Below are 21,088 nucleotides of genomic sequence, written 5' to 3' on the forward strand. Positions count from 1 at the left end.
TTAGTTAGTAATAGATTATTAATATCTACTAAGTATTTATTTTCTCCTTTCTGTTCTCGTGTTTACTCGCTCTTTCTCTCTCGTTCTCTCTCACTTTCAACCGCGTTCTCTCCCTCTCTCTCATTCATCGTTCTCACCCTTAGCATTCCATCCTTTCTCACACTTTTTTCTTTTTCTTTCGTTCTCACACTTTTTTCTCTTTCTTTCGTTCTCTCTCTCTCTCTCTCTCTCTCTCTCTCTCTCTCTCTCTCTCTCTCTCTCTCTCTCTCTCTCTCTCTCTCTCTCTCTCTCTCTCTCTCTCTCCCTCTCTCTCACTCTCTCTATCTCTCTCACTCTCTCTCCCTCACTTTCTCTCTCTCTCACTCTCTCTCTCACTCTCTCTCACTCTCTCTCACTCTCTCTCTCTCTCTCTCTCTCTCGCTTACATTCATTTTCATGCATGATCACTTCACTGAATAAACGATCAGTTACTTGAGAAGATCGTTGCATCCATTTTTTTCTATTATTTTCTTCCCCTTTCTCTCACTCTCCCTCCCTCACACACACTCACAAACGCAAGTACACCCACGCACACACGCACGCACGCATGCACGCACGTATACACACTCTTTCTCTCTCTCCCTCCCTCTCTCTTTATTTTTTTCATTTTTGTTGAAATTTTTATTTCACCTCTTTCGTTTCTTCCTTTCGTTCAAGGATAATGCTGCCACGTCCGGTACATCGTCCATGAGTATCGTTGGAAAATATATATAGTTTGTCGAGTTTTGGGGGGGCGAAAGCGAACGCAACGAAACGAAACGGAAAAAACTGCTTCTGTACAATTTTTCATATCTGCTTAGAACCATTTGGTGTGCATTACCTTAACTTGGACATTTCGCTCAACGGTTTTAGTCCTTCTTGTCGCCGTCCTCGGGGTCCTTAAGCGTATGCCATTGAGCAATAGGACGTCTGGGGCAAGCCAACATGTCGGACCAGTGTCTCAACTCTGTTCCGCTCGCGTTGTACCCCAAGACGACCTTCCCAATGGGTTCTGAGGTGCCGATACGATCGTAGTCGACTACCGTGACAACCAATTCCACTTTCTAAACGCGAAATTGCGTATTAATATATTGTCCCGTGGGGAAATATATATTATATGTGTTACCATCACTTCCGGACTGTAATTACTATGAACAGCAGGAGTTCTGAAGTCAGAGAGAAGTCGAACGACCTCTTTGACTTGAGAACCACTATCCGAGTATGAAAAATATGTTCCAAGCAATTACCGGTAGAGGACCTCTTGTTGTTATTGTCAGTGATGTATGGATATCGTATGAAACAGTGAACAGTTTTAATACAAATTGTATGTTCAAATTTTGAAATCAAATATTTTCTTTATATATGTCGGATTTCTTAGGTTAATAGTCTTCGTGGATAAAAAGTATTCTAAAATTATATGAGATATAAAGTTATTTTACTAAATATCATAATCTTGTGCGTTACATTGCCGGTTTTCTGAAGAAATTGAAATTTGCTTTTATTAAAAAATGTAAGAAATGCAAGGCTAAAGTATTTCTTTTACATTTTAGGTACTTGAAGTGAAGAACTTTGGTTCATATTTAAAATATTATTTAATCGAACACTATCGTAAATAATATTTGAAATATTTGTTAGTTAAATTTTACTTAATTCTGGTTGAAAATTATGTTACATTGCGAAAATACACAAATTATTGAAACTTGCAGTTTGTATAATCGTGCATTTTTGCATGCTTTGTAAATTTAGTCGGTATTTAGAGAAAATTTCGTGCTTCTTCAACTTGAGATCCCCTGTTTTGCATCAGGCATATTAATTTGAAAGTGTTACCTTCATGATTTTGTTGTAAATGCATCTTTTCATGGTTTTGTTCACCTCAATGTACTGTTGTCTATATCGTATGTACATAATAAAGTACATGATGCAACTTGAATAAAAGAATTTCAGTGAAAAAACTACACATTATTTTATATAAATTTTTAATTCAAATAGTATTTTCAAAATTTAAAGTTCAGTTTCACTAATATTTCAACAGTATTTTTTCCATCACAATATTTATGTCATATATTGGTTATATAGTAAAGTAATGTCTTTAATACAAATTGCAGTTACAACAACATAAAAATACAGTAAATATTTATGATAACATTTACTGAATTCTTTTTCAGTTGCACCAGCACTTATAGAATACTCTGCACAGTATAAAAATGTAATATAAGAAAAGCTCTGCAAGCTTAAAAATTTTACTGTAGGTAAATTATTTAACGGTAAGTGTAAAGGCACTATTTTACGATAAGAAGAAAACTTAGTACATCAAAAGAAAATACAATAATAAACAAATGGCAAGTAATTATTAATATTAAATTACGAAATGGTAAATCTTAAACGATGTATGTATTTGTCACTTATACTTATCCTTTCATCTGTAGAATGTGTGTGTGTGAAATTGTAGAAAAAATTAATTTTTTCAGATTTAAGCGAATATACAATAGCATAAAGTGAGCGTAAAAAGGAATGTTTGTATAAGCAGTAAGTAATAATTGAAAGTGTTTAGTTAAAAAATCAGCATTTTCTGCAAATATGTAAAAATCGTAGCAAAGCACTTTAGAAAATGCATTATTTATCAGCTTATATTACTATAGAAGAATGCATAATGGAAAATATGAAATATTATAATAACACATCTTACAGTCCGGAAGTATGGTACCTTTAAAAAGTTTATTTCAATATTAAACCCCTCATAAGATCGATTGTAGTAATATAGTCACATGATTTTTCGACGTATTTTTAATTTCTTGAAAGGGTTAAAGTGTTACAACTTTCCTCATTAAAAAAAACACAAATTGGACGAGTAAAACTATTGCGCACTATAGATAGTACTGTCACCTTATGAAGGGTTAATTAATGTATTACACACGGTCCATCTGTATTTGTAAATATGCATCGTTGTAATTATCTTTTTTATAATTAACCCTCCGCCAATAATATGGACCATTAAAGGTCCTATTAAAAAAATGTCAACCTTGAGTTTCTCCATAGCGAAGGAGATAGACTATTTACCCAAGTTCCCTATTTAAAAAAAAAACTCGTACATAGAGGGGTTGAACTCTAAGTTCAAAGAACTCTTAACTTCCAAGGCAAATTCCAAGTTCGTAGAGGATAAAATAATCTCCGTTACTTTTTAACGCTAGAATAATCGAGCGTTTCACATGATTAATATTATTCCTTAGAAAAATTGTAACAATCGACTTTTTTCAGTTGCTCGTATATTGATCATAGTATTGAAGTAAAACTATTTATTTTTCAAATCATTTTGGATATTTAACGGTTTTAAGATATCAGTAGTTGCAATATAGGAAAATCGAAATCCGTCGTTATGACGGGTACGATTGTTCTAGTGTTAATGATAAGAATGTATACTTTGTAATTTGTTTATAACTTATTTTTATACATCACTTACAATTTTATTTTCCAAAATAAATGATTTTCCAGAAATCACAATAAAAAATCAGGCCCGATCGTGAATGGTCCATATTGCAGGTCATGTTGGTGGAAAACCGTATTATTAACGAAGGGTTAAATATAATATCGACATCGTACATAATACACCCTGATTTAAAAAAGGATTTATTTTACTTACACTTAATGCAGTCTTAACGTTCAGCGTAATTTAAAATTAGTGTAATTGACTGTTTTAACAATTGATAAATCAATACAAGATGTCCGTTTGTAATTAATTACCAAACAACTACTCAAGTATCTCTTATTCTAGCAGGATACAAAAAAATAGTAAATAAAATTATGTTATAGTCTCTGTCTAAAAAAATAATTAAAAGGAAATGTGCATTGTCTAATTTATTGTTAGTTGAAGTGTTCGAAAAACGTGTAGCATTATATGTATTGTTATTGTTACTGTACCTGTGTCGCTTGACTGTATCAAATGAACGTAAGAAAAAACAAGGGGGGCAATAGATGAAAGTTAAAGATTCGTACCTTTATTTGCTCGAAGGGTACCTCAAATGTGAACGATTCGTTGTAATACGGATTAAGTGTGCATTTCTTAATGGTTGTCTTCTTTTTCTTCAATCTCTTTCCATTCTGCATCAAAGCGATTTTCACGTAAGGATCCGACAGACCGCCGACGTCCATTTTCTTCAGGTTCTTTGCTTCCAGGATGACCACTGTCAATTTACCAGCCGTGGGCACGTATCGGAGCGAGAAGCAAATGTCACCCAATTTGTTGTCCTGTAATCCACAAATTTGTGCAGGATCGGTTATTATTTTTTGCAATTTAAACGATTTTATTGATCGTGTACTCCTACAACTTCGCTATCCATATTTTGTCTTTGAACAGTACAAATCGAATAAGTTGATTTTAAGAAATATTATAGTCACATCGTTATTGAATAGTTTTTTGTTATCACAATCGGAATTGTAGGAATACTTTGTACCTAATTAATTTCACTAATTTTGCGAACAACGTGACGTAAGTATTTTATTCATGAGTATTCCGTAAAATTATCTAAAACCTAATTAAAAATGATTTACAGCAGAAAGACTATCAAAGTGTGGCATGGCCTGAGAACAGATTAGTTTCTTTATTACATTATTTGAAGGATGATTATACAAATAGTTGATAACAATGTGTAGCGAAACACGATGCGCATCGGTAACCACAGGCAATCTTTGTACGAACGTTTCTAGGTAGTTTAGTAAATAGTTTTGTAAAATAATATATCTAAGTTTTTTATTTTTATTTTTGTTGTCTCTGTTAAGTCTCTTATCAAAGTTATAATTGAAATGAAAAAAAAATTTATTTATTTTGTCATTTTATGATAGTTGTTGTATTTGCTACTTAATTCAATACCAAGTTGATTATTATTTATACTGGACTGTAACAGACATAGCTTTTTTTTAAAGAACCGGCCATTTTAATCGGTCGCGGTACAAATAGGTAGACATGAAGTGTCGGTAGGTTTAGTGTTAACGTTTTAATTTTCAAATAAATCAGTTATTTATTTACCTGACCACCTTCGCCTTCTACGCTTTGCAGTTCTCTCCATTCCTCGATCGTTTGAGCCAGATCGACTTGGCAGAGGGGAACCTTCACTTCACCAATTTGGTCGTGTTTCGAGAATCTGTCGAAATCGAAAATCGCAAACACGAGAGTCTTGTTCATAGCATCTGCGTACGGGACGCCCTGAAATGGTATGGATGATTTATTAATTTTCCAGAATAAACGAAGTGAATAGCAGAAATTGTATTTATATTAATTAATAAACTCTATATTAAATGGTTATACATATATATGTACTCTAGGATTGATAAAAGGAGCGTAATAATAATATATAAAATTGTCTAAAATTGTATTTCATGAGGCGTACAATCGATTATTTGATAAAATATATTTATCTGCTACTTCACCTAATATATTATTAAATTTACTTTACTAGAAAAACTTCAACAAACCGACTAGTACATTTTTCCATCAGACCGAAGACAAATTATTATAATATTCTTGTATAATCATTCAAACTTTATTACAAATTTGGAAAAATATTTGTTTACAAGTAAAAATTATTTGGCCAAAGTGGAACGAAAATATTAACAATGAAAAATTAATATACCTATTTAGTGCGCACGTTTCATTTTAATACTTCTCGCGCACTATTCGAACCGTTTGAGAAACGGAAAATGTTAACTTACAATTATCCATCTGTGAAAAATACTTGTTTAATCGCAATAATAATGAAAAAAGCATCGAGCAGAGAGTGAATAAGTATTCATAAGTGCCAAAATGTTGAATGCTGATAGTACTTTAAAGTTGATTTCTAATAAGTGACTACAGTCATCTATAATATCTTAAGGGTTAAGGAACAAAAACAACCGTGAAAGTAAATACTAACCTTGAATGTGAAAGTCTCATTAAATACGGGATTAAGTGTTTTCCTGTGTACTTTTGTTTCGAATTTCTTCTTCTTGTCCGGTAGTAAGTACACTTTTACGTATGGATCAGATGTGCCACCCATATCCAAAGCTGGCAAGTCTTCAGCTTGTATCACTGTCACTGCCAGACTGTTCGTGTTGAAATCATATTCGAGCTGTAATTATTAATGAAACTATTATTATTGGAATAACCGTATATATTACAAAATTTGTCTATAGAATTCCGACGTATATATTTATGTTCAAAATTGACAATGAATGAGAAATCCCAAATGTTAGTTTTATATTTTCTTTGTTAATGAAGTAACTGAGATAAATAATAAGAACAAAGTAGCATAGTTGCTTGGTTGATAATTATACGATTCTTATTTTTATTCTTTCGAACTTCGGTAGTTTATCCTTTAAAATTTAGTGAAAAAGATCAAAAGAAAAGAGCTTTATTGATTAAGATCTTTCCTCAACACTTTAATCATTTTTTAACCTTTGTTCATCAGCCTCAGAGTTTGTTTTGACGTTTTACACTTTCGATCGATTAACGAAACAATAGTAACAATTACAAATAGTTATTAATGAAATTAAACGACAATAATAAATAAAGAATTTGAAGCTATAAAAATTTAAAAATTTAGCGAATAACCCTATTTTGAAACGCGACATAACGAAATTGAGATTTCTGTTTAAGTAACTACAAATTTGGTCGTACATTTGTAATTTTACGCCAGCAGTTGGAAATAGATCTATAATGAAGCAAAACAGCGTGATAAACTTGACATGTATGTATATAATTGCAACTACTTCTTTCATTCTTGACCTTATATGACGTTGAAGGTCACTGTATCACATTTGAAAGGATGAATGCCACCGAGTACTTATCATGTAAAAGAAATCTGCTGACTGATACTAACATCAATATCCTGGTTATGTGATTATGTTGCATTGTATTTTCTTGTCACTGGTATTTGAAAAGAAATTTTATAAATAAATAAAAAAAAAACTTCGAGAATGTAGATTCGGCAAACAGGAAAAAAAGTTTATGTAAACATAATTTCTTCGTTATCGTTTTGTTTTTGAAATACAAAGCTGTGAAATTGTTTGAAAGTATCATTGTAAATTCATTAAACCTTTATGTACTCAATTACGTTATTTTTAGTTTTTACTACCACTGTTATTCTAAATAGCTACTTTAATACAATTCAGGTTATGCATGAGTTAAGTATAAATATTTTTTACAACTATTACAACCGTAAGATATATAATGGTTAAATTACATTCTATAAAAAAATCTAAGCACATTAATTGAGTGGTAGAATTTCAATTAAACAGGTATTTAAATTAAAGGATATGTAGGATATGAAGTGCTAAGGAAACAGTGTGAATTTTTTAAGAGCAAGAGAAATGTGTTTAGGTTGAGGAAATAAATTCTATCACATCAGAAAGTATTCGATCATATTTCTTGAATCAGAATTCTATCATATCTCATTAGTTTCCTTTAAACTTTTGTTAGGTCATATATTTTCATCGGTCATATAAATCTTATATCGCAATGGATTCTACTCAAATAAGTACCTAGATCCTCAGATCTTCATGCACTTATAGCTTATAAGCATCTGAATGACTTCTTTTATAATTTAATCTACTGAAATTATTAATACGGAACTATTATGTGTACCTATAATTTTAGGTTATTCAGGTTTCCTTAAGTTGATTAAAAAATCGTAAATTCCCATAAAGATCTGCAATCTACTGACGCAAAAAATCGCTCTACTTCTAAACTATTGAAGAATCAAACAATATTTTTAGAAAACGAATCGATAACGAGCATACATTTACATGAACTTTCCTCATGTTTTAAATCTACGCGATGTTAAAGTTTCTTTTAAATTAAAACTTGGGCATCTAGAGTATTAAATAATACCGTAGCAGCCGCAATGAGCACTATTCTCAAAGCATTTGTAGAGACCGGAGCAAGTTGACAAGGAGGAATATTTTTGAGATACTATTTCAGGTTGAAATATAAGGTTTACGCAAGCTTTTGGAATTACAGACAATTTAAATTGTTTCAATTGTCTACGGTAAAAGATATACACGCGGGTTGATTTTTAAAATTGTCCAAAGACAATTTATAGGTAAGGATGAAATTTTCTATTCTGAATTAATTTAACTTCGCACTACGTTATTTGAAGGTAGAATAATCTTTTTTTCTTAACTAATTATTCGCTTGACTTTTTTTTATAAAATTACTTTTGTGGAATGACATTCTATGGTAAATTAGTACATTCGATCATGTTAAGATCATGTCTCAATACAGTCCCTTAATTAACCTCGATTACTTTAAGTTGAATTTTCATTACTTCTTTGCAGGAAAATATGTCTTCATATTTTCATATATTTTCTATTTGTTTCAAAGAAGCACGACTTAAGAAATGCGTTATTAGTTTTCAATTAAAACATAGAAAAACGTTGAAAAGTAATATTTTCAGTGTCGGCATATATTAAAAGTGTGCTCCTGAATTTGAATTCGCAGAAATGGCAAAGATCGGTAGACTATTTAGACGAACGTTTAGTTATCTAGAGTTAACACTAAAACTACCAGTCAAGATGACTGGTTTCGATTTTTTTTGTTTCGTAATTATTGACATCTTAAAATCATTGAATACTCGAAATGATCTTGAAAATAAATAGTTTCACTTGAGTATTATAACAAGTGTCTGAAGAAACTGAAAATAATCTATTATTACAATTTTTCTAGGGATTGCATATTAATCGTATTAAATGCTCGGTAGTTCTATTGTTAAACAACGTGTCATCTTACTCCGGTATATACAAAAAATAAAAACGATACACATATTCGTGGAATCTTCCCTAAGAATCAAATCATCTTTTCCGCGTCAGACATCTAAAAATTCGAAGAATCTAATGTCGTACCTTGTATTGAAGTTTTCCAAGTTTCACTTCGCTCTGTTTACTTTCGGCTTCATCCGGTTCCTCCGCGTTGTCAGTCAATTCTTCCATATCCGGCTGGACCTTAACAAATCGAAGTGGATTCCACGAGTGTAGAATGTGCGTCTAACATCTACATATGATCACGGAACACCGAATGCGTACCTTGTCTTTGTACGTGGTGCCCAACAGCTGCACAGACTTGAGGTCCACCGCTCCCTTCAACCCTTTCTTCCCGTCCTTGGAACGTCTTTTGCGACAGCATCTTCTTATGCAGCAGAAGCAGATTCCGAGTACAACTACGCCTACAACTACTCAAGCGAAAAGAAAAATTCGGTCGAATTAAAATGCTGCGCTCGAACAAGCTCGCCTGAATTGCTTGAATAAATGCGTCCGCTAGGTCAGAGCTGGGCGTTACTCGAATCGTTTTGAATAAACATTTGTCCAGGGTAATCAACCGAATGAACGGCATTAGCGAAATAATTTAACCGGATAATAATTATTCGTTATCCTCAACAAGTTATTCTACATATGTAATCATTGATTTTCCTCGGATAACAAGGTAAATAGTTTTCAACGATTTTCCGCCGATTCGACTTGCGCTTTTTTGATTTAATGCTTCGATATCAAACATTGAAGAATTATTCAAGAGTATATAAAATAATGATAGGGGAATGTAGCTTAATTTAGACTGAATTTGATGATTCTGTAGCGTGAAATTATATAACGATTAATATTTATATACAATAATAGTAATATTATTATATAAATAATAAATTATATAATAATGATTTATAGATTCTCTGCTTCTTAGTAACAGCACTGAAACAAAAAACTGTGCAATAAGTAATAACTTTAGTCTGATACAGTTTCTATTTCGACGCTGGCTAGTGTAATTTTATTTTATTTATAAATGGTTAAAATTAGATTTTAGCTAAATATTATATTAAAAGAAATATTTTGAATTGAAGATAATTATAACGGTCAGTGGAAATGTTTCGAATAACGAGTTATTAATTATTTGACTGTCTTATTCAGTTTGTTATCACTGAATACAGGTTTGTATATTATACTTCTCATTCATCCGCTATTTTGAATAAATTGTTGCCCAACGCTGGCCTAAGCGCGCGTTGCTTTTTTGCATCTAGTAAGCGCGATTCGCAAATGCGGAAACATTCACCCTGAATTCTCTGCACTCTATCGTGTATGAAATGTAAGCGTAGAGTCATGTCGACATGTGAATAAGTGAAATGTTAGAATGTTAACTCGGTACAACTGGAACAGAGTAAGTTATACGGTTATTGTGATCTGCCTGTGAAATTGGAGTAGCCTGGAGTATCTGAACACGTTCTGAAAGAGTAAATTTCAGTAATCGTTGAATGACTGGGAATGATGAGTTCGCGATTAAATCGGTGAGATCGGATACGATGTAAGTCAATCTTTCTTCTAAATTGAAATGTCGGTAAATAATATTATGACAGAAGTACAAACTATTCACATTTCTTTCGAATTATTTCGCATTGTAGTTACATTTTTCTAACTATGCTCTTACAAAATTGGAATTTACATAAAAGTCCGCATACAAATTTTTACATTTCATGTGTACATTAGCTTCTGATGTCTTATAATATCATCAAATTACAATAGACAATAATTTTTTCTAAAAAATATTATAAAAAGCACTGCACTTTGGAGACTTTATATATTCTTTCGCGTTGCGTGCGTTCCGAGCAAGTTTGAACTTTTAAATTTCCCATGAATGCATAAAAGTCTGTTGTCTACTTACGAGTTTCCTTTTGTACTGTTACATTTGTTTTATAATACATTTTTACGTTACTATACATTAATAATATAAATTTAGAGAACGTTTGCAACAATTGTTTTTGGTAAAAATGATTGAATTCAATTTTATTCGTCATTTTATGAGAGAAATTGTCCTTTTGTTTGCTGAGAAATAAAGAAAAAGTGATTTATACAGTTCCCGATCTCAGCAATTCAATTGTTGTAATTTAATTGTGTTCCTCGATCGCACTAAAAGTAACTTGTTTCGTCAATTTGTCAATAATACAATATAATTTCTGTCAATATACACGCACACATTTAAATCCATTTGTATGAAAAATGTTTTCCATTTTTACAGTAAGTGTTCTAAATTTTATGGAAATTCAATTCTATTTACATATTTACACAGAACGATGTTAATTTAATCTTTGATCCAAGAAAACTAAAATTTAAAATATTTCCGTTAAATATTTTACACGAAATTTTCTGGTTTTATGATTCTCGTGTAATGCAAAACAGGATATCATTCATCTTAAAGTATTTATGAAGGAAAGAAACCTTCTAATCGATCTTTTAATTTAATCTACCATAATTATGCGAAAACCAACAAATATTAATTATTAATAATTCTAAAGAAACTATCTAAATAACTGTACCTGTTTATATATGTCATGTTATATATTGTCTAATAAATTTCTGCTTTTTATTTAGAATTTTCCAAAACTTAATAGGAATTTCACACACACGTTTGAAAACTGTTTCTTTTCATCAAGCACAAATTTTGAGTAATTTAACTGAAAAGAATTGCAAAATTCATTTTTGATTAAGAAAATGAAATACTTTTGCAGCGTATAAGATGCCATAAGGTCATCTTTAACGTCAGCGAACACTCGAGGTTCTCCTAGAAATCAATGTTGAAGCTTCCTCTTAGTTTTTAAAATAAACGACGAAATACTCGCAAGAATTAATGTGTAACAAGTACCACGATTGCTTTAAAGATTGTTTAAACCTGTTTCAAAGTTTAGAATATTATTAAAAACGTTTATCATTGAGCCGGGAAAAATCTGTAACATTATTTTCTGCAAAACCTGTTTGTATTTATTATTTCTATGATAAGCGGACGAGTAATTCTGAAAGTCGATAATTATATTCATTCTTCAGAATCAAATCTCTCAAACTGTATGTGATAGAAAAGAAAAGTAGTTTTCGGATTCGCATTTGCCAGCCTAGAATCAACAAGGATTGTCTATTAGTTTATGCAATATAAAGTGTTGGACAGTGTTATTCAGAATTAGGTTATTAAATTTGTATGGTTGTATTTTACGTCTGAAAAGAATCAGAATACGTAGAGTTTTATAAATCGCGTGGTAACTTGTGAGCTACCCTATAGATTGGTAACATATTTTACGGAAACAGTCGTTTATACCTATTAAGATTGTTACGAGGCCCCATGTTGGTATTCCCATTTCTTCGGCGAGCTCCTTCCCAAGATCTTCCATCTTGGTTTCGAAGGATTTCCCTGTAGGTTCGGTGACCACTTCGCTGTCGGTCACTCCTAAATATAAGGAAAGTAAGGATTAACTAAAGAATAACATGAAAATTATATTAGCAATAAGAATAATATAGTCATCATAATAATATGCTATTATAAAATGGTAAGTTCAGATTTCTTTCATATTTATTGAAGAGATCCAAATGTATCACTGTTTATGAATTTCTTATTATCAGTGATCAGTAAATCGGTTTGTTTATGAATTTCTTATTATTAAACTGATTTACTAACATTTTTAAATATAAAGTCAATCGAAATTTCAATAAATACTCTTTTGTTCATTTATTATATAATACAATACAATAAGAATAACAATCTATTGGAACTTAGCAAAAGAATTTTAAATGTATTTTACCTTCATCTACTTCGAAGTCTACACTCAACGATTTTACAGTCGATCCGACCGTTTCCATCTGAATGGTCTCCGTCATCTTTTCCGCTTGTCTCTTGATGATAGGCATTTTCTGGAATCAATATTACACATGGTTATACATTATCATTTGTATAATCTCAACTAAACTGTATATTATTATATTATACGTTTTGAGTGTGTATTCATGAAAATATCATACCATAAAAAGTAATCAAATTATGTTTATACGTAGATATCCTCTTTGATCAATATTTGTATATAGGTATATCTGGAATGTATTTTGGTGTTTCTTGTAACTATAAATATTCGAGAAATAATTGTAGAAATTTGTAGGAAGGATATACATGCAATCGTTCGATGTTCGATTAGATAAACTATGCTATCTTAATATTGGAGTCACTTTAACATTGCTTTATACCACTGTATATTTTTTAGTATATATTATAATATAATCTGATTACACGTGATTGATTTGTGATTTAAACGTAACAGCTGATTTGATTACGAGTTGTCTGTTTTAATCATCGACTGTAACTAATTTACAATTAAAATGAAGGTAATTGTAGTGGATACTAATTAATATTTACAGGTCGTAATCTTCAATCGAATCAAAATTTTAATCATTAGTCTTGATTAATTAGATTGTATTTTATAAAACTGTAATAATTTTAAGTGGAGACTTTAACGTGGTCATTAGAAAATTCTTTTTCCATTATATTTTCAGATGCAGCTTTAATTGATAGAAACAAATAATTGCAATGTAGTTATAAAAATAATTGAATTATATTTCTGCGTTCATAGCATTCGAAGTTCTTTAAAAAATAATAAAAAAGTGATTTAAAGAACGTTCAATTGTTTTTTATATCTTTTAAGTTATTTAAATTATTGTAAAGAAATACAAATGAGTTGTCACAAGGATATTATTTTATGTAGTAATTATATACTTTATAAAATTACAATTTTATTGGTTTACAAGTTTTATATTTTTAGATGAATATTTTTCGATATATGAAATATAAAGTACAATACAACTCTCATTAATAAATGCATGTGTACTCGTCTGTTAGTTTATATGACGAAAAGAATTCTGTGACTGACATTGGCCTTTCACTAACTTGTCAATGTCGATTATCGTATATCCGCGGTTATAACATGCTATACACGGAACTTATACATGGTGCATGCATTTTACGCATTTATAGCATATATTCTTGATCAACGAGTAGTAAAATAACAAAATTAATGAAATTTAATAATACTTGTATTCTATATATAATCTAATAGAAGTATGAGCACGGTTAACTTCGAATTAACTTCGAGTATTGTAAATTAATTTTTAAAAATATACGTATGTTCATGAAGCAACATTAATACTGTAGTTACTATTTAACTTAGTTTGTACTGACTTTTAAGGCGTTTTACCTTCTTTTTCACTCATAAATGAATATGTGAATTGTAGGAATTAATGTTTTTCGAAATTTCAAATTAAACGTTCAGTCAATTATTAATTTTGCAAAATCTATACAAGGTTGATAAAAAATGACTTATACAGTTTCTAACCTTACCAATTTCATTATAGTTCAGTACTAAATAGTTATAACACGCATATAAAAATTATTTCTGATGCTTCTGTTGATCACCACAGCGCCACGGTAATAAAAAGTATCACAAAAGTATTACATCATAAGTTATTTTATCAAAGTGCCATTTTACAAATTTACGTAAAACAACCGGCAGGTTATGTCACCAGAAATTTCATTTTTATTGTTCTCGAAGATTCGAATTATTACTTTGTGCAATAAAAAAGGGATACGAAAGACGACGTTCCAATGAACACTGAGGCATTTCACAATCAGGAGCATGTTTCCGGATTCACAGATTACGTCCGCATGCGTATAGTAACGAACTGATAAGAACAGTTATTCACAGACCCTAGATTTTATATATTATACTTGTAGCATTCGTAAAAGTGTAAAACACAAAGAAAGTAAACAATTTTAGTGAAATTTAAAATGGCTCCTAACATCAATCGTTCGGTAAACTATAATCACCGAAATAAAAAAGGTTTATGTTTAACTACAGTTTATCTAAATAAATTCACAAGCAATGTACTTGTATACAAATTTCTAATTTACTTATTTATATAACATCATATTTTAGTAAAAAATCGGAGAGTACAGTATTAAGCTGACCAGACAGTTCTCGTGTTTACCATTATCCATAGTGTTTTACATAGACATCCAGTACCAGATAAAATTTTAGAAAATTTCTGATTAACATTCTTAGGTTTTTTTCATATTTTGAGTGCTGGGCAATGTGAAGAGAAAATGACTGTAGGGTAGGTTGATTGCATCCGTTAAGAATTGTAATTTCAGAATCTTTAATAAAAGACGTTCGGAAAAAAGAAGTTGATTAATAAAGAAATGAACGAAAACAGAAAAAAGAAAAGCTGGGAAGGCAATAAGAAAACATGAAAACATCAAAAGAGGAAGGACGTTAGGAGAAGAAATAAGTAAAAAGGGAAGAATACATCATCAAGGAGAAAATTGGACTTTAATCAAGAAATTACCGAGTGGATCATTTGCAACGAGTCATTTACTGAAAATTGGGTGCAATATGAAGGTACTTATTTATACATGTATTTGCAATCAAGATAATGCTAATTATTTTCCTTATGACATTTGTATAAATATAAATATAAATATCAAAAGCATCCTTTATATTTATGCACATTCTTCCTTATGATAAAATTTAGAAAAAATGATTTGTATTGTGTTAGTAAGCCTTATTTTTACTAAAAACTTTTTGTATGTTTTACGAATGGTGAGGACTATGAGAATTGTGTAGTTATGTGTAACGAATGCTCAAAATTATATATTCATACTAAAAATGCATACACCCTAATGCATATAGTGAATTAAAAGGAATATCTTTGTTGAAATTTGACATTGGCCTATATTAAAATATGATAATATAATGACAAGGCATAACTATTTATCAGCTAGCAAAATAATCGTTTACGCCCTGCTAACGTCGAATTGACGTCAAGCATGCGTCACCCACACAACACAGGAATTCTGTGCATTTGATAAATCTACGGACATTATTCAAATCAAAAGATGTACGATTTAAATCATTTATCATTTATTTCAGTATATATCGTACGATGGTATATTTTCAGCTATCTAAACAAATTATTTTTAAAATAAATGAACTACTAAACAGCATAATAGTAACACCATATTTAATAGAAATTACAATTCGGTATGTACTATTACGTTATGTCCTTAATAACCTCCATGGAACTTCATTTGTATAATCAAATCATTTAAAATGTGTCCCATTTTTGTGATATGTTATAGACAGATTTATTTTTCTGGAAAACTGTCAAACATTTGTGGAACTAAGAACATTGCGTAAAAATGCAGCAAATAGACACTTGGCAAGGTTATGTTTCTAGGACAACACAATCAATAAATTCTAGCACGGAATGTTTTTGGAAGTTTGTATACTTTCTTACTCAAAACGATCTAACACAAATTTTTCTAAAAATATTTACTACGATTAATAATCTGTTTAAAACTGTATAAAGCCAGCGAATTAAGTTAGTAATTGAAGAAGGAAAGATAACATAAGTAAAATGTACTATTATTGTACGTACATATGTTCGAATATAATTAAGTAATTTAAAAAATATAGATGTTTTAGTATAAAAACCTATATTTTATGAATACTTAGGTCTTTTGTATGTCTATTATATTTAACTCTGTTCATGGGTTACAAAAACATTTTCTCCTAACTATATGTAGACAATCCATATTTTAACTATAATTTCAGTGTATGTGTATTTATACATTTTCTAGTCAAGAAAAAACCAATCATAATGAATGAAATTATTATGGAGGTACGATCTTGTTTACCAGAACATCCCACAAGAAACAACAGTCTAAAATACACCTGATTGCATAAAGTCAATAACGAGGTTGACACTGTAGAAAATGAGAAAGTGTATATACGTGGGCGTCGCAGCGACTTAACGCATATTCTTCGATAACAACTTGAATTATACACCAAGGGAAAGGTTTGCCGTATGATTAAATTTCACAGAAATTAGTTGAACTATTGAACCGAAAATTTCAGCGATAAGAATAAATTGATGGCTACTTCCTTGTAATAAATACGATCCTTTATTGACTGGATATTTGCAGAATTTGATTTGCACCGTGTTTAATGTAAATCGTTTCTCTATTTAAGTAAATACAAATAAATTTGATTTAAATCATTTAAAATCACAAATAATCCAGTGTCGGCTTCTCACATCGTTACTAGGCAGTTGAAAATCGTTAATCCTTTTCATTAAGAGCTATTGAATTTTTTTAATTTTAAATGCAAATTTAAATTAATCTTTTTAAGGAAAATGAAAGGTTAAATTGAAAGAAGCAAACACCTTTGACATTTATTATTTTTCGGGTTAATTACTGTTTAAGCGGTGTTAAAATTATGATAAATGCTCGAGCGGTTTATAGAGAAGAAAGACTATATTTGCGGTGAAAAATCTCGAATGCGGCATTCAATTTTTACTTAAAATTAAAAATCAGAAATCATGGTCACACATGTACATTTATACATGGACAGAAAAGAAGTATTCGATAATATAATATTTAAAAAAGACACAATGATGTCTTAAAAAAAATTTATGTTAAAAAACGAGTATTATCTAAATCAACATTATATACAAAATATTCCTGAGAAAATAGATCTTGCACAATATATAACATTTTATTAAGGTTGACGTATTTTCTTTACTACAAGCACGTTGCTACTTTTAATGGTGACAGTCTGTGTACCCTTTAGTTACTACCCTGTTACAAATGCTTGGGTGTGAAAGAGTATCATGTTTCCAGAGCTTCACGTGTCGCTTAATCCTTCAGAGATCGACAAACCACTTAAACGTAATAGTAGCTTTCGACTACGAACGCGGCACGCGTCTAATTGTAACGTTCTAAAGCAATTGCATTGATTTTTTAATAATCGTACCTTTACCATAGTGAATTGCCCATAGTGGATTCTTGTAATACCTTTTCTTTGAGTAATCGTAACAGGTGTTTTCACTTCGAAGAGTATATCTATTAGTTAGTATGACAAAAATGTTATTCCCTTTTTATCGTAGTTATTTATTTAGTTAATTTTGCTTCGACGAAGATGTTGACCGAGGTTTTCTATATTTCTATATTTCTATATTTCTATATTTCTATACAGTATCTTCCGATACTGACCAATGGCCATTCATGGCAAAAAATACTTCTCGTTTCTTCGGAGCTATGACCGGAATGTGAAAACGATTGGTGAGTCACATGCTTTTTTTACTCTGATTACCGTTTGTATTATAGAGCAAGATGTTGTTATTTATTATACAATATTACTAACAGAGAGATAATCTCGTGGAAAGAACTTTATATAATACTAACTCCTTGCTTTATAATAACTGTGTTAGACTCACAGTGAAGATTTTAAACAGAATTTAACAAGCATAAATATTACTCGATTCTTTTAAATACCAATTAAATATTTTTCTTCTTCTTTCTTCAGAATTTTTCCCTCCTTTTCAATAAATGATTAACGTCAAAATAATTGTATCGATCGTGATTGAGAAATCAATAAAAGTGCCAAGATTAAATTTATTTGTAAATACAAATGGATCCCTCGTGGCAACCTCCTCATGGTGAACCTGGAAACCAGCATTATCGCCGATAGAGTAGTTCCTATCAAGAATCGTGCTGGATCAATCGGTTATGAAATTGTATGATCCACGTATAAATATGCCGAGTAATTATTCTTTAGTTTAATTCACACATTATGCCTGTTTCTCCATTTACTCCGGTTCACTCAGCCTTGTATGCAAATGAATCGGGCCGTATGTCAGATCACGCAGTTCTAGCCTCTTCGTAAATCGATGTGACCAACTCGAAAGATTACGATGGGCACACTGGGGGGCGGTAGTGTTCGCACCACCACAGTCTGCGACGGGAGACTTTTCTAGGGTCCTACTTCTTCGTAAAATGTCCGCGCTCCTCTCTGAGGGCAGGGCATAGGGAAGTTAACGGGTTCCTGGCACTGGCAATAGGTCATTCTCTGATTCGTAGATGAGGGAACATCGTAACTTCGCACTGTATTCTGACTAGTTTGAGCGAGGTTTGCTTCGCATCACCCTCATTTTGCCCTTTTCAATCAGAGATTTCTTCTTTGATTTCTCTCATTGTCGAATCAAGAAAGAACTTCTTTCTTGATTCGCCCCCTTCGCTTCTTGGCCCAATAATTGCTCAGTATATTGTATCCTCCGTTTTGCTCTTGTTGAATCAGAGACTTCTTCTCTGATTCGTCTTATACTCGAATCAAGGACTTCTTCTTTAATTCACCCCTTTTCTACTGCGATGATTGTATAGTTTAAGTTATTCGTTAAGTAAACTAAGTTAGAATTAAACATGCGAAAGAAGACATAGATCGTCCGCCGTGGGAAACTTTATTTCAGGCTCAAGAAAGAAAATAGCCGCCGTGGGAGTATTATTAAGTGCGATAGTAATAAGTGCGTTAAACATAAGACTTAGAATTAGAAAGGGTGGTCGGTGGACTTCAATTTCCATCCACCTCCCGGGATCTCCACTCGCAGCAACCTTCACGTGATGAGACCTGGGCAACTGGCATTATCCCGAGTAGAATATTTCCTGTGAGGGATTATGTTAGGCTAATTGGCTGCGATTATTTTGCAATTCAAATGTGAAATATAGAATCATCTGCAGGTAAATGTATTAGACACTATTCGCGTTTTTCGTAGATGATGGAGAGAGTTATTTAACTTCTGTACTGTTTAGTGTGTTTACTATTATGGCGTATAATTAAAATAAACGGAAAATCGTGAACTTTTCTAGTTCGAAAGCAAGGAAAATTGTTAGATGATATTTATTCACGTTACGAAGTATGTACTTTACAGATTAGTGACTGAATATTTCATGAAAAATAATTTTCAACATTTCTATGAAACAGCAGTTCTGGTTTTTCCAAATATACAGTGCGTTATTGACACGATCACCTTACTCCTCTTCACTTTTGAGCCACAGGCCGGCTGGGATCATGCCAGTAACGCGCTGTAGAAATAAATTGTTCGAAAAACGGTAAGAACTTTCCCGATTATGGTATGCAAGTAAATTATGCATATTTTCAGTATTCATATTGCGTTGTACTTTGAAATTTTGAATTATGTTTAGTATTTTAATAAATGTCTATAAGATATTACGAGTAAATAGAGAAATGTAATATCGAGACAAAAAATCAAAAAGAACACGTTTCTTATTTATATGTCGATATTTACTTGAATTCTGTTGGTAGCGTTGTAAGTGACACAGGAAGTGTAAGGGGTTCATGTAAACCCCCAGCCGTGGGACAAAAATTTACATTACATAACCAGGTATGTACATCCATATATCCTATATCTCGGCGGTGTCACAAAATATAACTGCTGCTACCAATTATCGGTAAAACAGTCACTTTTTTATTTTCAGTTTAAAATGTCAGAGTTAATTTTAGCCAACGGTTGTCTTCAAGGCGGTAAATGTAATTTACATTATAACCTACGCCAGCTGTAAAGGTGTTGAAATAAAGTCAACTATTTAAATTGATGTGCTTAGTCCGCACTACCTCTAAGGAATCGCTGAACCGTAACACGAGTTGCGTAGAAGGAATCAATCTAAATAGGCCGGATGTCAAACAGAAAAAAGAACATTGAGGACAAACTAGAGGTAGAATCGTCCGAAAAGGACCGAGGGTGCCGTAGGCATCATATAGGAGACAATCGTGGATGTTTCAAGCGGAAGAAGTGGTGCGTGAAGATGACAACACTTAGGGCTCGGGACTGGCCATCGTAACACACGCTGATTTGGAACCGTGTCCAATTCCGCAGACCAGAGAAAAAGAATTGGTCAGCTGAAATGGGAGCAACTGCGATTTATTCAGTTGCACTATAGGGCAATTCCGGATGAAATAGCCCGATCTCATTTAAATTGTCAAATGTCTGTTTTCAATTGTTTTTAGTGATGTACTGAATCTTGCACAGAGACTATTTTAACAGTAGGTATACGGAACGCGTCAATTTTACGCATATTCAATTTTATAAAAATTATTTGGCAAATGATTAACTCGATTTTAATTGAATCAATTGCACGAGTATATATCTTAATTGTTTATCTTTCAATCTCCGATTTTCGAGTTCTGAATAAACGAATATCAATTTTTCTAGGAACAGTAGAACAGGCTGCATAACAAACGTCTGTAAACCTAGTGTTAACTATTGTTTTTATATGTATTTATTTTAATAAATATATATTCTTTTTGTTAGGTATTAATGATACTTACGACGTAACAGTTCTTTATAAAAAAGTACACCATCTCCGTGCGACTTACCCTACGCTCGTAGTGCTTTTTTTTGA

At 31.5% G+C, this 21,088-nt stretch overlaps 1 protein-coding gene and 1 long non-coding RNA gene across 6 annotated transcripts in view; one reads left to right on the forward strand and one right to left on the reverse strand.

The window, feature by feature from the left end:
* Positions 1–225: 225 nt before the first annotated feature.
* Syt1 (synaptotagmin 1) overlaps positions 226–21,088 on the reverse strand; it is a 31,034-nt gene continuing 10,171 nt past the window's right edge. The window contains exons 1-10 of one of the 5 annotated variants that reach the window (XM_031990321.2): positions 14,174–14,467; positions 12,808–12,876; positions 12,591–12,699; positions 12,110–12,238; positions 9,067–9,212; positions 8,887–8,985; positions 5,922–6,116; positions 5,039–5,215; positions 4,009–4,260; positions 226–1,082 (exon numbers count right to left, since the gene is read on the reverse strand). In XM_031990321.2, the coding sequence (XP_031846181.1) occupies positions 888–1,082; positions 4,009–4,260; positions 5,039–5,215; positions 5,922–6,116; positions 8,887–8,985; positions 9,067–9,212; positions 12,110–12,238; positions 12,591–12,699; positions 12,808–12,810 (1,305 nt within the window). In that variant the 5' untranslated portion in view covers positions 12,811–12,876; positions 14,174–14,467 and the 3' untranslated portion in view covers positions 226–887. Of the gene's footprint in view, positions 1,083–4,008; positions 4,261–5,038; positions 5,216–5,921; positions 6,117–8,886; positions 8,986–9,066; positions 9,213–12,109; positions 12,239–12,590; positions 12,700–12,807; positions 12,905–14,173; positions 14,469–21,088 lie in introns of those variants that run through there. The other 4 variants (XM_031990322.2, XM_031990323.2, XM_031990320.2 and 1 more) reach the window with 4 other exon arrangements.
* Positions 14,423–16,413, forward strand: LOC116432875 (uncharacterized). Its single transcript, XR_004236187.2, has 5 exons — positions 14,423–14,672; positions 14,769–14,946; positions 15,046–15,230; positions 15,762–15,872; positions 15,971–16,413. It is a non-coding gene; the product is annotated as an uncharacterized LOC116432875 (long non-coding RNA).

This window comes from Nomia melanderi, chromosome 3, assembly GCF_051020985.1.
Source record: "Nomia melanderi isolate GNS246 chromosome 3, iyNomMela1, whole genome shotgun sequence".
NCBI classification, from domain to species: domain Eukaryota; kingdom Metazoa; phylum Arthropoda; class Insecta; order Hymenoptera; family Halictidae; genus Nomia; species Nomia melanderi.